The sequence below is a fragment of the Sebastes fasciatus genome, chromosome 17 (assembly GCF_043250625.1).
Source record: "Sebastes fasciatus isolate fSebFas1 chromosome 17, fSebFas1.pri, whole genome shotgun sequence".
In the NCBI taxonomy this organism is placed as follows: Eukaryota; Metazoa; Chordata; class Actinopteri; order Perciformes; family Sebastidae; genus Sebastes; species Sebastes fasciatus.
In genome coordinates this window covers 13,525,320-13,539,986 of record NC_133811.1, presented here as the reverse complement: position 1 = coordinate 13,539,986, position 14,667 = coordinate 13,525,320, and the positions used below count along the sequence as shown (strand labels likewise).

General features: G+C 39.0%; 1 protein-coding gene across 1 annotated transcript; it reads left to right on the top strand.

Moving 5' to 3' along the window:
- Nucleotides 1-3,417: 3,417 nt before the first annotated feature.
- trappc3 (trafficking protein particle complex subunit 3) lies at nucleotides 3,418-10,703 on the top strand. The gene is made up of 5 exons (XM_074613685.1): nucleotides 3,418-3,602; nucleotides 5,047-5,144; nucleotides 7,394-7,493; nucleotides 8,929-9,111; nucleotides 10,106-10,703. Exons 1-5 carry the CDS (start codon nucleotides 3,561-3,563, stop codon nucleotides 10,223-10,225), a joined length of 543 nt encoding a protein of 180 aa, XP_074469786.1. The 5' UTR covers nucleotides 3,418-3,560; the 3' UTR covers nucleotides 10,226-10,703.
- Nucleotides 10,704-14,667: the final 3,964 nt, after the last annotated feature.

Sequence of the window (14,667 nt, the reverse complement as noted above, 5' to 3'; positions counted from 1 at the left end):
CACTGAGATGGGATGATTGTCTCTCAGCCAACCAGCATGCGGGTTATGCAAATACTAATAGGGGCTACTAATCAAGAGGGAACAGTGGAGGGAACACACAATTAACCTGTGGTTGCTAAGATTCAACATGTAAGTTAATGTAAGGTCGACTTTAAAGCGCATCTGTATCTCTGATAATGGCACTGACTCCTCTCAAAGCAGTCCTCTCTCTCTCTCTCTCTCTCTCTCTCTCTCTCTCTCTCTCTCAATTTTTCAATTCAATTTGCTTTATTGGCATGACTGTCAGGTGAACAATATATTGCCAAAGCCTAAATTCAATAATAAATACATATTAAAAAAATAACAATATATATATATGTATATATATATACATATATACAATTAATTTAGCAAATTACAATATATAGATATTTAAAAAGTACATGCATTTAAATGGAAAAAAACAAAAAAGAAGTAATTAATGTTTGTTGTGTCAATAAAACAAACAAACAAATAAAAAACAATTAATAACAATATATTGCAATATCAAAGGATAAATGTAAAAAACAACAAACAAACCATGAAGTATAGGAGTAAATAAAAGGCAGAGTGTGAGTTTCATCTATTATGTGTTGTTCAATTTTTCAATTCAATTTGCTTTATTGGCATGACTGTCAGGTGAACAATATTGCCAAAGCGTCAATTAAATAATAAAGAAAAAAAGAAAAAAAGAACAAAAGAAAAACAAAAACATAAATATACATATATACAATTCATTAAGCAAATTACAATATATAGATATTGCATGTAAATGGAAGAAAACAATAAATAAGTAATTAATGTTTGTTGTGTCAATAAAACAAGCAAACAAACAAAAAACAATTAATAACAATATATTGCAATCAAAGGATAAATGTAAAAAACAACAAAAAAAACAAACAAACCATGAAGTAGAGGAGTAAATAAAAGGCAGAGTGTGAGTTACATCTATTATGTGTTGTTGTTGTGGTGGTTGTCTCTTAGGCTGTGACATGCACTGACATATCCTGCAGCTTTTATGGCGATGACACTATTTTCTCCAAGTAGATGTTGTATTTTATTTTGGTCAGAGAGGGAATCAAAATCTTAGAGTTTATATTTCATTTTCGTAAAGAATTTTTTCCTAATTTCTTCATATGTGCTACTCTCTCTCTCTCTTTCTCTCTCTACTTTATTGGCATGAACAAAATAAAACTAAAACATATATATACAATTCATTAAGCAAATTACAATATAAAGATATTTAAAAAGAACATGCATGTAAATGGAAGAATTTGCTTTATTGGCATGACTGTCAGGTGAACAATATTGCCAAAGCGTCAATTCAATAATAAATATATATTTTTTAAAAAGAACAAAATAAAAACAAAAACATATATATATACATATATACAATTCATTAAGAAAATTACAATATATAGATGCATGCATGTAAATGGAAGAAAACAATAAAGAAGTAACTCATGTTTGTTGTGTCAATAAAACAAACAAACAAATAAAAAACAATTAATAACAATAAATTACAGCTGCAAAAGTGTGACTACAGTGTCATTTTTTTGTTTATATAATGCTATACTATGTTTTAAAGCTGTATTTTCCTGCTTTAAAAAGAAAAATGTTTGGCTAATTTGTCAATATATTAGTTATACTGCCATCCTGTGGTCAAACATAAGAAGTTAAGGTCTCCCTGTTCCCCTCCAGGACACAGGACGGCGATAAAACAACCTGCCAAGAGCAGAAACTAGCAGAGGAAATGAGTCTGTGAGAGACAGCTGACTGAAGATCACAACACCAGGCTAGTAAAGTTACCATAGCAACACCGGAAATGAGATGACTTTTTTGTCTTCAAAATAAAGTGTGTAATATGTTTCTGCTTTAAAAAGCTAACTCTGGAGGTTCTGACCTTTGAGGAAATATCTCTAGTACATAACATCCCAAAGAAGCATTTCTTTAAATATTTGTAATTGAGAAGTTTTATCTCCTCTACGCAGAACCAGTCATTAGTAATTCCTGCACTTTCATCCTTAGAAGAAATTATTACCAAAAGCTATAATAGTAATGGTTTAATTTCATTAATATACAGCTGGCTTGCATCTGGCTCTAAGGAGACCTCAATATCCAAACTTGACGCATGGAGGGTGGATTTAAAGGAGGACATCTCAGATAATAATTGGAACATATAGTCTGCAAGGAGGCTCAGACGCAAACAGCAAATACTAATTTGAAGCTACTTCAATACAACTGCTTGATGCAGACTTATGTAACCCCTGTCAAATTGAACAAATATAACAGTAATATACCTGACACTTGCTTTAAATATAATGAGTCTAAAGGAACACTTATACATTGCATTTATGGAGTGTGACAAAATGTTGTTATGTGTAACTGTTTATGTGTATCTTCATTTAGTTATCAGAATCAGAATCAGAAAGGTGTTTATTGCCAGGTGTAAGGGGTATACACTAGGAATTTTCTTTGGCTTTGTTGGTGCAGTCAAACAGTATAATTACAAAAGAATAGATACAAAACGTAGAATGAAATAAGAATAAAATAAATAAAATAAAATGTATAATTTACAAAATAAGCTATAAACAGATGTGCAAATATTGAGAGAGGGGGAGAGTCAGTGTCGGCAGGGGGGTGGGGCAGTAGTGTGTATGTGAGGGAGAGACAGTCACAGGGGGGCGGCTGGGCTGTTGGAGAGCCCCACTGCCATGGGGAAAAAACTGTTTTTGTGGCGTGAGGTTTTGGTCCTGATAATATATAATAATATAGGTGCATTTAACTGTTTAATTGTCTGATTGATACTGTGAAGCTGTATATTGATTTTGGCCCTCTAAGAAAGGGAAAAGTTAAGAGAGAACGGGTGGGTGTGTGGGGGATGTTATGTTTGTAAAAGTCAATCCTGTATTGAATAAATTGCTTAATAATGCTGATGTTTGTGTAACAAAAAAACCCCCAATAAAGACATTGTTAAAAAAAGAAAAGAAAGAAGAAGCTAACTCTTTATGCAAGGACATCAGAATCAGAATTGTGTTTATTGCCAGGTGTAAGAGATTTACACTAGGAATTTGCTTTGGTTATGTTGGTGCAAGTCAAACAGTATAATAACAAAATAGATAAAAACGTTAGAATAAAATAGAATTAAAAAAATTTAAATTTTAAGAATATACAAAATACAAAATAAGCTTTAAACAAAAATAAACATGATATAAACAGATAGTGCAAATATTGCCGGAGTGCAAACAATCAGACATGATAACAGCAATAGTTTTTTTTTAATATGATGAATTTAGTTTTCCTCAAATACGCTGTTTTTACTTTCATAGTTGTGCTTTTTATGACTCGGTATTTTCTTTAAATCTTTTACTCTGAAGTACGACCGGAAGTGCGTGTTTTTAATCTCGCTAGCTTGTTAGCTCGTTAGCGGAAGTGCGTGACTACACTGGTGAATACGGAAATAACGAGCTAAGCCAGAATCAAATAAATAAAGGATTAATATCGAGTTACTGCCGGTGTTAAGCCTGTAACGCTGTCCCACAATGTCCAGGCAATCCAACCGAACAACAGACAGCAAGAAGATGGTAGGAGGATTAACAGCAGTTAAAACATAGCAGCCTAGCATAGCGAGCTACATGCTAACTGCAGCTAGCATAACAGCTGGCCTCGCTACACCTCTGCAAAGCTTCTTGTCAGTCATGCTTCTTTGTTGTTTGACAGGTTTTGGTTACACACACGAAAAGCATTTGAACCAATTGAAGTATTTAATTCATAGTTGAATATTACTGGCTTGACAGGAAGTGTCGTTTTAGCACACACAAGCTAAATAGTTAGCCTGCTGGTCGCTTCCTAATCCCACTTGTTAAGATTACTTTCCAAATGAAAAACACATAATATGCGATTATAACACATATATACTGTATATATATAGGTCTGTACTCGTGTTTTATGTTTTATTTGCAGTGTTAAAGTGGATGACACTAAAGTTTTAGCTACAGCTGCAGTGAATATTCAAGTCTTTGGTGTGAAAACTAACAATAACATTATGTTAATCAATTATAAAGTGTTTAAATATAAAGTGTTTTTATTGTTCATTAATTAACCATTATTTTGTATTACTGTTAGACTTCATTTCAGCACCATGGAGCTGTCCATAGCATTATCTGTTTGACTTCATGGTGAATAAACCTGTAGCATATCTACCTACCTACCTACCTACCTACCTATCTATCTATCTATCTATCTATCTATCTATCTATCTATCTATCTATCTATTCACTTATCTATCTATCTATCTATCTATCTATCTATCTACCTATTCACTTATCTATCTATCTATCTATCTATCTATCTATTCACTTATCTATCTATCTATCTATCTATCTATCTATCTATCTATCTATCTATCTACATATTTACTTACCTATCTATCTATCTACCTACCTACCTACCTACCTACCTACCTACCTACCTACCTACCTATCTGCACGCTTCTCTCCACATTGAAGGAATTACTTTTTAGCCATGACCTATGCCGAAACTCAGGGTGTTTTATAAATTTAAGAGAGGCAAGGTGTTTGGCTACACTACTTTAAAGAGGGGTTAGGGGTTAAAATGGTACCATGGTCCACACGACCATGGTACCATTTTAACCCCTAACCACCAGGCGCTCCTGGCCACTATTTATGTATTTTATATAATTTTGCCTGGATGCCTGGCTTGGTGTTATGATGTGAAAAAAAAAAAAGATATCAAATAGATTGGTCTTTAGACTCCTTATACCTGGTTGGATGATTCTCTTGTTTGTGACTTCACTGTAGATGTATATGTACGTTTTTTGTTATGGTAATTTGAGGACTACCCCAGGTAGTTTTCCACATTTAACAAGGAGAAAGTTTGCTTTTTTTAATACTCATTTCATTTTCATCACCACATAGTTTGTCCTAACCTATAACACAGTGTTTTGATGTTTTTTATTCCACTTATTTCGGCACAAATAAAATGAGATTTCTGTTTTCTCTGTTGTAGAACTCTGAGCTGTTCACTCTGACCTACGGGGCGCTGGTCACCCAGCTCTGTAAAGACTACGAGAATGACGAAGAAGTCAATAAACAACTAGACAAGATGTAAGTATCCCCATCGACTCGACTGTCATTAACTATTTTCACACCAAACAGTGGTTTAAAAATAGTGCAGATGCCAAGCAAGTGTGCTATGACTTGCAGGTGTGAAGTAAACAAACAAACAAAATAATTTTTTATCAGTACTTTATTATTTTTGTACAAAGTTGCAGTTTTGTTTTCATCCCACCTGCATACATCACTATTAGCACAAAGAAAAAGCTTTAAAGGTCTAATGTGTAAGATATGGCCAGAATTTTATTCTAAAACTGAATGTGAAGAGGTTGCAGTTTTGACATTACATCAAGGACGTCTATATATTGTGTTGCAGAGATGTCTACTGAAATGAGCATGCTAGCTAACTAACCCCGACCTGTCCTGTCTTGTTATACCTCTTGTTCCTTGAGAGGTGATAGTGAGTCACTGTAGCGTCCAGTCTGCCCTCAGTCCAGAGAATGAAGAAGTACAGTGCCTTGCAAAATTACTCACCCCCCTTGGTGTTTTGCCTAGTTTGTTGCATTACAACCTGAAATTTAAATGGATTTTTATTTGGATTTTATGTAAAAAATCAATTTAAATTCCAGGTTGTAATGCAACAAAATAGGAAAAACACCAAGGTGGGTGAATACTTTTGCAAGGCACCGTAGAGCTGCCCCAAGGCCTTGTCAATAATAAATCTATTATCCATCTACATTTTGACAGTTTGTTTATTGGATGAAATCCAAAGTGGCAGAAACGAGAAAACGACCACGCCTTGTCCTCCCTGCTGCCAGGAGACTACTTCACTGGGAGTAGAGCGTGCGGCAGCTCTGGGAGAGAGACAGAACCCAAAATTCCGGGGGGTGTGATCCCAAAGGACTGCCCCAACTCCCCACCTTATCAGCAAACTTTCTGTTACTGCAGATACACAGGTTAGACCCAGCGCCAGCCCGCGGTGACTCCCGGCGGCAGGGTTTTTGCCGGCCATATCTGAGTCAACGCAGCCACCAATTTAAGCTCTGTCCCCTGGAGCCGCCACACGCTCTCCTTCCAAAGCAGTCCCACGTCGGCGGGGAGGACGAAACGAAAACACTAGACGTTCCCTTGTCTCTGCGTCCCCAGACCCAAACGAATAAACAAACTATGAAAACGTACATGGACCGTACAGCCCCAAGTTCGTGTGCACAGTAAACACCCAGATGGCTAACATGAACTATAGGCCGACACCACACATGAAGATTATAAGATAGCAGTGTTATTTTGACTGGCTCTCAAAGTTTAAGCAGTTTGGTCGAATTTTTGCCTTTTCATTCCCTGCTGTTAGTTAGTAGTTGGCTTTTTTTTTTAATAACTGATGACTGCAAATTTGGATTGTATCAACCCAGTAGCAGAGGTGAAATGCTGCCCCCTATTTCTTTCGAGTATGTGGCCAGACTTTACACAGTGCACCTTTTAATACCATACGGTACTGAACATATTGTATATTGGCGTCTAACTATTACAAGATGTAACTGTGCATTAGCTAAATTGTATGCTCTGTGACTACACATATGGAGTACATAAACCGAGTTGCTTTGCTTCAATATGTTAAAGTTTATCGCTTCCGTCCAACGGAAGAGAAGTGATTTTTCTGGCCTCTTGGGTGTCTCTCTTTAACTCGCACTTTTACACCGCTCTGACACATTCTGCTGCCCTCCATTCATAATATACTCTACGGAGACATAAACTAGAGCACTGTGGTGACATAATAAGGTTTTATTTCTCACACGTCTGTGTCAGAGGTTCCCCCTTTGCTCCTGTAAATTCTTAGAACTTACAGAGCGTTTGAGGAAGAACACTGATATGTGTTTTTATGAGAGAAAAAATATCTCTGGAAGGAAACGCTGGATACTGTTCTCCCACAAAATAAGATTAAGAAAAATCGATGGTTTTATAACTAAAAAATTCAAAACATCCTGTCACGCTGACAGGACTTTGGACTGGATGGACTGTGCTTGTCTGCTTGTGCAGCAACCTTAAGCTCTCTCCAAGCTAAGTCCTAATGAGGCTTGTCTTACCTGGCCTTAGAAGGCAGTGAGTCTGAGACAGACCATGTTAGGATCAGGATGCATCAGTTGGCTGTAGATTCTGCAGGATACTTGGCCTTCTAATCATAATTATCGTCATTTGCCAAGTGTACGACCCAAAAATGTCTCTTTACGGTGCTCTGCAGTTTATCATTTTTCCTCAGTACTTTTCCTCTAGAATGACTTTATCTCTCTTTCTCTCTTTCATAGGGGTTATAACATCGGAGTGCGTCTGATCGAGGACTTCCTGGCACGCTCCAGCATCGGCAGGTGTCAGGATTTCCGAGAAACAGCAGATGTCATTGCTAAGGTAATTGGACTTTTTCAGGCCAATCAGAGCGTGACCGTGGCCTTCTCCCAGAGATGGAGGGGAGGGAGGTGAGGAAGGAAGAAGGGGAAGGGGAAGGGGAAGGAGGGACAACAGAAAAAGAAAGATTAGAGATTGATGTTGATGAAACATCCTGACAATTGAGGGAAAGAAGGGAAGTATGTTGGGAGGGGTTGGGGAAAACTGATGATTGTGACTGAGTACTGTAGATCAGAAAAACTTAAAGTCCCAGACAGTCTGCATCCTTCTTAACTTGAGGCCAAGATCGCATTCCTCTTTGCTTTGCGTGATAGTTACCTTGATATTCAGCAGGAGAGGATTCTCTTACATGTGGAATGAAATGCAATCTCATCCCTCAGAAAGGTGATGCACATTCAGTGATACCCAGGTACTCTTAGTTAAGCTCTAAAAAAACTATAATACGTATTAACGTGTCAGTAGTTATTTACTGAGTCGCCTAGCTGATCATATCACTGTTGTGATACGTTGCACTTCAATCTTCCTCTCTGTATTCATCCCAGCTTGTGGATTTTAAACATATCCTTGTGTTGTTTTGCAAAAGTCAGACTCCTTTTATGTCTGATAGACAGAAAGATGCGGGCACACGTTCAGCACTCCAGCTGTTTTCAAGGTGTCACTGCAGCCTGCTAGTAAGGGAGTCATTCCCCAGATGTAACCCCACACTAGCTCAGGGAACTGGCTCTTGGTCATGAAGAGATGGGTCATGTCTGTAAATGGAGGACCACAGTGGGACAGCGGTTTGGAAGGTGCATTGATAGCCTTGCCTGAGGATATCATGTGACCTCTAGCTAAACTCTGAAACCACCTCAGTCATTCGTCAGTGAAATGTATGTAGAGGTCTGTTCAAAAACACATTTTCAAGATCATGAATGGTTTCTTTGGAAGGCAAGACTTGGTCACTGTACTTAAGTTATGGTGCTATTAACTCATATTTAGGGCTGTCAAACAATTACAATATTTATGCTTAATGCAAATGTGTGTATATATGTATTATTGTAAATCAATTAGCAACACAAAACAATGACAAATATTGTCTAGAAACCCTCACAGGTACTGCATTTAGCATAAAAAATATGCTCAAATCATAACATGGCAAACTGCAGCCCAACAGGCAACAACAGCTGTCAGTGTGTCAGTGTGCTGACTCGACTATGACTCGCCCCAAACTGCATGTGATTATCATAAAGTGGGCATGTCTGTATAGGGGAGACTCGTGGGTACCCATAGGACCATTATCATTCACATATCTTGAGGTCAAAGGTCAAGGGACCCTTTTGAAAATGGCCATGCCAGGCATTTCAGCTAAATGAATGTGCAGTCAAACATTACTGTTTTCAACTGAGTAATCCTGCACTGTTTTCTTTTCTTTATCCACTCCTCATCGTGTTGTTGTTAGGTTGCGTTTAAGATGTACCTGGGAATCACCCCCAGTGTGACCAACTGGAGCCCAGCAGGAGATGAATTCTCCCTCATCCTTGAGAACAACCCGCTGGTGGACTTCGTGGAGCTGCCGGATAACCACAGCACGCTGGTCTACTCCAACCTGCTATGTGGGGTCCTCAGAGGAGCCCTGGAGATGGTAAGCTCAACATACTCAACAGGGCTGGGCAATATGACCAAAATTCTATTCCGATATAGTTAATTCCATATATTCGTTTCGATAACAATATTTATTACACAGCTTTATCGAATACTCAATTCTGATAATCACGGCGTTCTACATCTGTTATTTCTTTAGAGCAGACCATTGCTATGTATAACAGACCGTTGCTATGGGTGCAGTTCTGAAGTCGGACTCTGAAGGACCGTTTTTGTGTCAAATTATTGATTTCTTAAGTGAGCATCCGTGTAATAAGCGGGATAATGTACAGCTTGCAGGTCATAGTTGTGAAATAAACGCCTTCAGGGCGATGCAAGACAAGTTTATGTCACATCAATGACCAGATAGCTGTACATTATCACTTACATAACACGATATAGGACATTTTCAAGTAATTCAATAAATAAATAGCCTTTATGAAATAACCAAAGGGTAAAGTCTATTTTTTGTATACAACTCTGTGAATTAAATACTTGACAAATGAAAAGTACTGAGTATGTTCTCATCTTATTAAGAACTTTAGTGTACCGTAGTCTGTAGTCAAGTTAATGACAACAGATAGTCTGCACTCCAAATATGCAGAAGATTGTTTTCTGGTACGAGCTCTTCTTGTTTTGACTGTTCTGTTCGCTTCATCTTCGCTCTCACGGGTAAATTATCAGAATGTAAAGCGTTACCCACATGACGTAAATATTGCCGTAATGCAGTTCTGCCGCTGGATTTTCGACATCACGATAGAAACGGCATAGAAAAATATAAACAATAGATGTTTTTGTATCGTTTAGACGACATACTGTATATCGTCATATCGCCCAGCCCTAATGCTCACTAGACATTTTACACTTCAGGTAAATTGATGGTTGTCGTAGAATAGAGTAGTCCATAGATTTCATGTGCAAATTTGTGTAACAATTTCACCAAGAGGAAAAACAGTTTGTGCATAGAAATGTAAGTGATTATTCATCTGACTTAGGTCCAGATGGCCGTGGATGTGAGATTTGCTCAGGACACTCTGAGAGGAGACAATGTGACAGAAATCCGCATGAAGTTCATCAAGAGGATCGAAGAGAATCTCCCAGCAGGAGACGAGTGACGAGAAGATCCTTCCCTCAGCTTCTTGTGTCTCATTCTGGGACGACCCGAGTCATACGAGGAAGACCGTCAGAGGATGAATGAACTGAACTCAAAACATCGAGATGAGTGGTACACCTCAATAAAACAATTCCTTGGCACTGATCTGTGCTCCAGTTAGAGGGAAACGTTTTTTTGTAAGTGTGTGCCTCCGACCATTTATCTCTTTCGCATCCCTCATGGAAAGTCACTTTTTCTTTAATGTTAAAATATCCTGTTTCTTGAAAGAATTGTCTTTTCATTTGGCCATGTATAGACAGTTTTTTGTTTTTTTGGGTGCAAGGCTGGAAAGTCTTGCATCGTAATGTTTTTATGTTTGTCTTGTTTTCTTGTTTTGTCGTTGTTTTTTTATGAAATCAAATCACACTATATTGCTGCCAATTATATGGCATGTTAATTTATGTAGATGGTTATGTCAAATAAAAGCGACATATTTAATATGATGCTTTTCTCGTGTGTTTGTGACTTTTATAACATGCCTGTTAGGCAACCTGGAGTAGTTTTAACTAGTCACACAAATCCAACACACACACACACACACACACACACACACACTGTGTCCTCTGTACCACCTTGTCACTTCTGCTTCAGTGTACTGTGGGAGCATTATTCCTTTGGAGCACCGTAGCCGCTCTGCAAAGGCAAACAATAACAGACCTAATGCTTCTCTTATGTTTGTTCAGGGTTCATGGAAGTAATCTGTGGTTGTGTGTGTGTGAGTGTGTGTGGGTTGGTTGTGGTTGTCACACCTGTGAATGGCTTTACGTCACCCTGAAGTAACGAACAGAACTTCTCATTTAGATCGACTGCACACCTCGTCAATAACTGAAAACACAGGCAACCATTCACACACACATTCATACAGTGTATACACACACACACACACACACACACACACACACACACAAATCATTCCTGGTCTTAATTTAGAAGCACAAATCTGATCTTGATAATTCGAGAACATTAGCCATGTTTTTCTTATTCTTTCTTTTTCTGCTTTATTGTGCAACAGAACAATAACATTAGTATCAAACTCTCAAGTTGCCTGAAAGCAGTGCACGTAGAGGCTGAGATTGTCGGATAAGGATTTTCCTTTTGGAGAAATCTGTCAGCTATTAGCTGCTGGAAAGTGCTACACATCCTATTTTACAGCTGTTATTACATGAACCCCTTTCTGCTTTTACAGTTTTTAATTATCAGGCACTTGAAGTAGAATTCTCCAAAAGGCCACCAGAGGTTGCTGTGCACATTAAGTTCCTCAGCTGTAGGCAGCATCGTTCCCAGTATAAGGCTTAAGTGGGTATTGTGGGAGAAAAAAATTCCCTTATTTGTGGGAGTAAAGGCCCGAGCTGCCAGACAACATAAATAAAAGGTTCAATTCAGATTATGAATATGGAAAGAGCAGACAATTTGCAGTAGTTGAGCAGAGTGGCCGATGCCAATATATGGACTCTAGCTTTGATTTGGCTGGAGATTAGACAAACAATGACAACATGCAGTCTTTGTACTTTCTTATGCCGGGGAAGATGTATTAGGATGGGATTTCATAGTACTATTTACTGTCTTAAGCCTCTGCCCACTCCTGTCTGGGGTAGTGCTCATTTAAAAGGATAAAGAGTGGAAAGTGGAAGCACCCCGACGGCAGTCGGCTTGCAATAAGCCTGGTGGGCCATTAGGCGAGCTCTCAACACATTACGTGCACATATCTATGCACCCTGTAGGCCTGTGATGTGGATGTTGGATGGAAAGTGGGCAGGAAATAGTTTTTGTGCAGAAGCTCAATGTAAATGACTTGGCAGAATTAGAGCCGTGTACCTGGGGGATGGACGGACAGCTGGGTTTGTGTACTTGTGAAAACCTGTATCACTCTGCCATATGCTCGCAGGAATTTGACTTAACAAACACACACATCTTATACACACGTACTGTACACGGAGGCCAGAGTGCAGGATGAATTTATTACAACCACTGTACTCACACGTAGGTGTTAATACACACTAGAAGGACCTTGTCCAAACACGCAAACAGGCCATTTTTTTGTCCCCCAACATTTAAAGATATGTCTAGCGAGAGTTTTGTGTTGATTGTTTTCACAGTTTTACCCATTAAACGAGAAAGTATGAGGACTACGAACTAACTAACCCTCCGTTATGACTTCACTCCTCATAACCTGTCCATCTGTGATTTCTATTCCATTTGCAAGACTGCAGATGTTGTTGCAGAATGAAAACACAAGTAAAGTTGTTGTTGAGGCACTTAAGTCTCTCTGAGCCATGAGGAAATGCTTCGAGGATGCTATTTTTATCTCTCTAACTTTCTCTCTCTCATAGCTGTTTAAAACACAAATGCACTCTGGGAGAAGGACGTTTCCCATTACTCATATCTCTAACACAGTTTAGTTTGGTGTCTCCCACAATTTATATTTTATTTTATGTTATCATTAATATTATTTATCGCAGCTGCCTTTATTTTTCAGAAAACTTTATTAGGACAGACCTGAAAAACAAGTAGCAAATGTGACGGGCCCGAGACAACGTGCGCCGATCTGCTTTAAGCCAGCTAAACGTTTCCATGTGGCCTTTATGGGAAACAAATGGTGAAAGGCACGCTGTGACAGTAAAGCCCAGCGCACAGCCTGGTGTTGACCTGCGCTTATTGAATACCGCATCCCTTTCTTCTACCTCCACTCCATCCATTTCCATCCACCGTTTCTCTTAGTTTTCCCACTTTATTTTCTCAGTCATTGCTTCAAAATCATTCCTCCTTTCTTTTTTCCATTTTCTTGTTAATGTTTTGCTGATGTGCTCGAGGAAAGCCAGCAGTCTGTAAATCAAAGAGAGGATGTGTGATAGGCAACCTTTTGGGAATGTCCTGCGTCTGATGGGAAACGTGTTGTCTCTCTCAGGTGAGGCGAGGGCTGACTGGAGATACAGTCACCCGGGATTTCCGGAGGTTTCCGGAGTGTGTGTTTTGTGTCTGGTCAGTGGAAAGAGCGGAGATGACAGCAGGATAGACAGCACTCTTTAAGAAAGAGAATGCAGTGAGTCAGTAAACAAGTGTGTTCATGGTAAAAAATCCCTGACAGACTGAATAATGTTCCCAGGCAGTGAAAGGAAAGAGGTGGTTGATTTAATGAGCGTGTCTCTGGTCCGCACCTGAAAAGATGCTCACATGAGAGCTGTTGTTACATAACTCACTGAAACACATTTCTGTTGTTCGTGGTGAATTTAATGGTTTGAGGGGATGTTCGTTTGGGATTTACGTGCATAAACACCTCAGTAAATACACATGGATGTGGTTTTGAGGGGTAATTATGAGTTGATTTGGTGTTCAGTCAAATTATGTACCCACTGAAATCTGCTACAGCATCTGCAAGCCATTTGGAATATGAATCATCACCCACTTCCAGACAAACTGTTGAACACTTCCTATGAATCTAATAACTCATGCATTGCTCAACCATTTACCGCACATCCACTCAGAATGTGAGAAGTTTTTAGACCTCCTGAAGTTATGTTTGGGTCGTCAGGAGTGTTGGCAGGAAGGGTGAAATGGGAAACAAATCTCGAGAAACACCTCTCCAAGCGCAAAAATAAAAGCATGGATATGATCCAGCTAACCCGTTCAATAAAACCTTGGAGTGTCACGAGGGATTCGTGTTAACAAAGAAAACATCTTCTCAGCAGGAAGACATGTCAGGTTGAAACTGCTCCAAAGCGGGGTCTCTTTTCTGTCTCTGGAGTGACCTGGCCGGTTCCACGAGGGTTTCAGCCGCAGCCCTGGACGACGCCGAGCCATTTAATGCCTTGTTTTTAGTTTTTCCTCCTTCCCTTTCTTCCAGGCTTTTTGGATGGGAGCTGCTAAGCTGCCTTCACTCTGCTTCCAATTTCCTCCTGCTCTTTTGTTCTTCCTCTTTTCCCCAAGATCTGATGAAGAGGAGTTTTTAGACGTTCCTGATGATACAGGTTTTACCCGTTCCAGATCCTCTTTTATCTTTCAGCCTCATTTTCCCACAATACACTCAACTTTTGTCTTGTTTTTTCTCCTTCTTTTGTTCCCCTTTTTTCATGACCCCGCAGCCGTTGGAGCTGGAGTTTATGTAACAGCGGCAGAACTTTCCAGCTTGGAACGGCCCTCGCTTGAAGATGGAGCAAAGGAGAATGAGTGGGAGAGGAAGAAAAAAAAAAGTGTCATGTAATATTACACTGGCTAGTCCTGAGGGCAAACGGCACCTCACCTTAGACTTCATTAGTCCAGCGCCTTTTCCTCCAAATGCACATATCTAAGCATATATTTATCACTTTCCCAGGCAGTAATAAATACGTTAATTTCAATTGAAAAGCAGGAATGTGAAAGTCCTGGTTTGCCCTGGACTAAAATCAAACCAGGCTTCCCTCCCAGAGC

What these genes read in the sequence shown, in the direction of transcription:
- trappc3 (XM_074613685.1), top strand. Translation starts at nt 3,561, where the DNA reads ATGTCCAGGCAATCCAACCGAACAACAGACAGCAAGAAGATG. An exon ending in AATAAACAACTAGACAAGAT is followed by an intron (nt 5,145 to 7,393) that starts GTAAGTATCCCC and finishes TCTCTTTCATAG; the next exon opens with GGGTTATAACATCGGAGTGC. An exon ending in TCAGAGGAGCCCTGGAGATG is followed by an intron (nt 9,112 to 10,105) that starts GTAAGCTCAACA and finishes CATCTGACTTAG; the next exon opens with GTCCAGATGGCCGTGGATGT.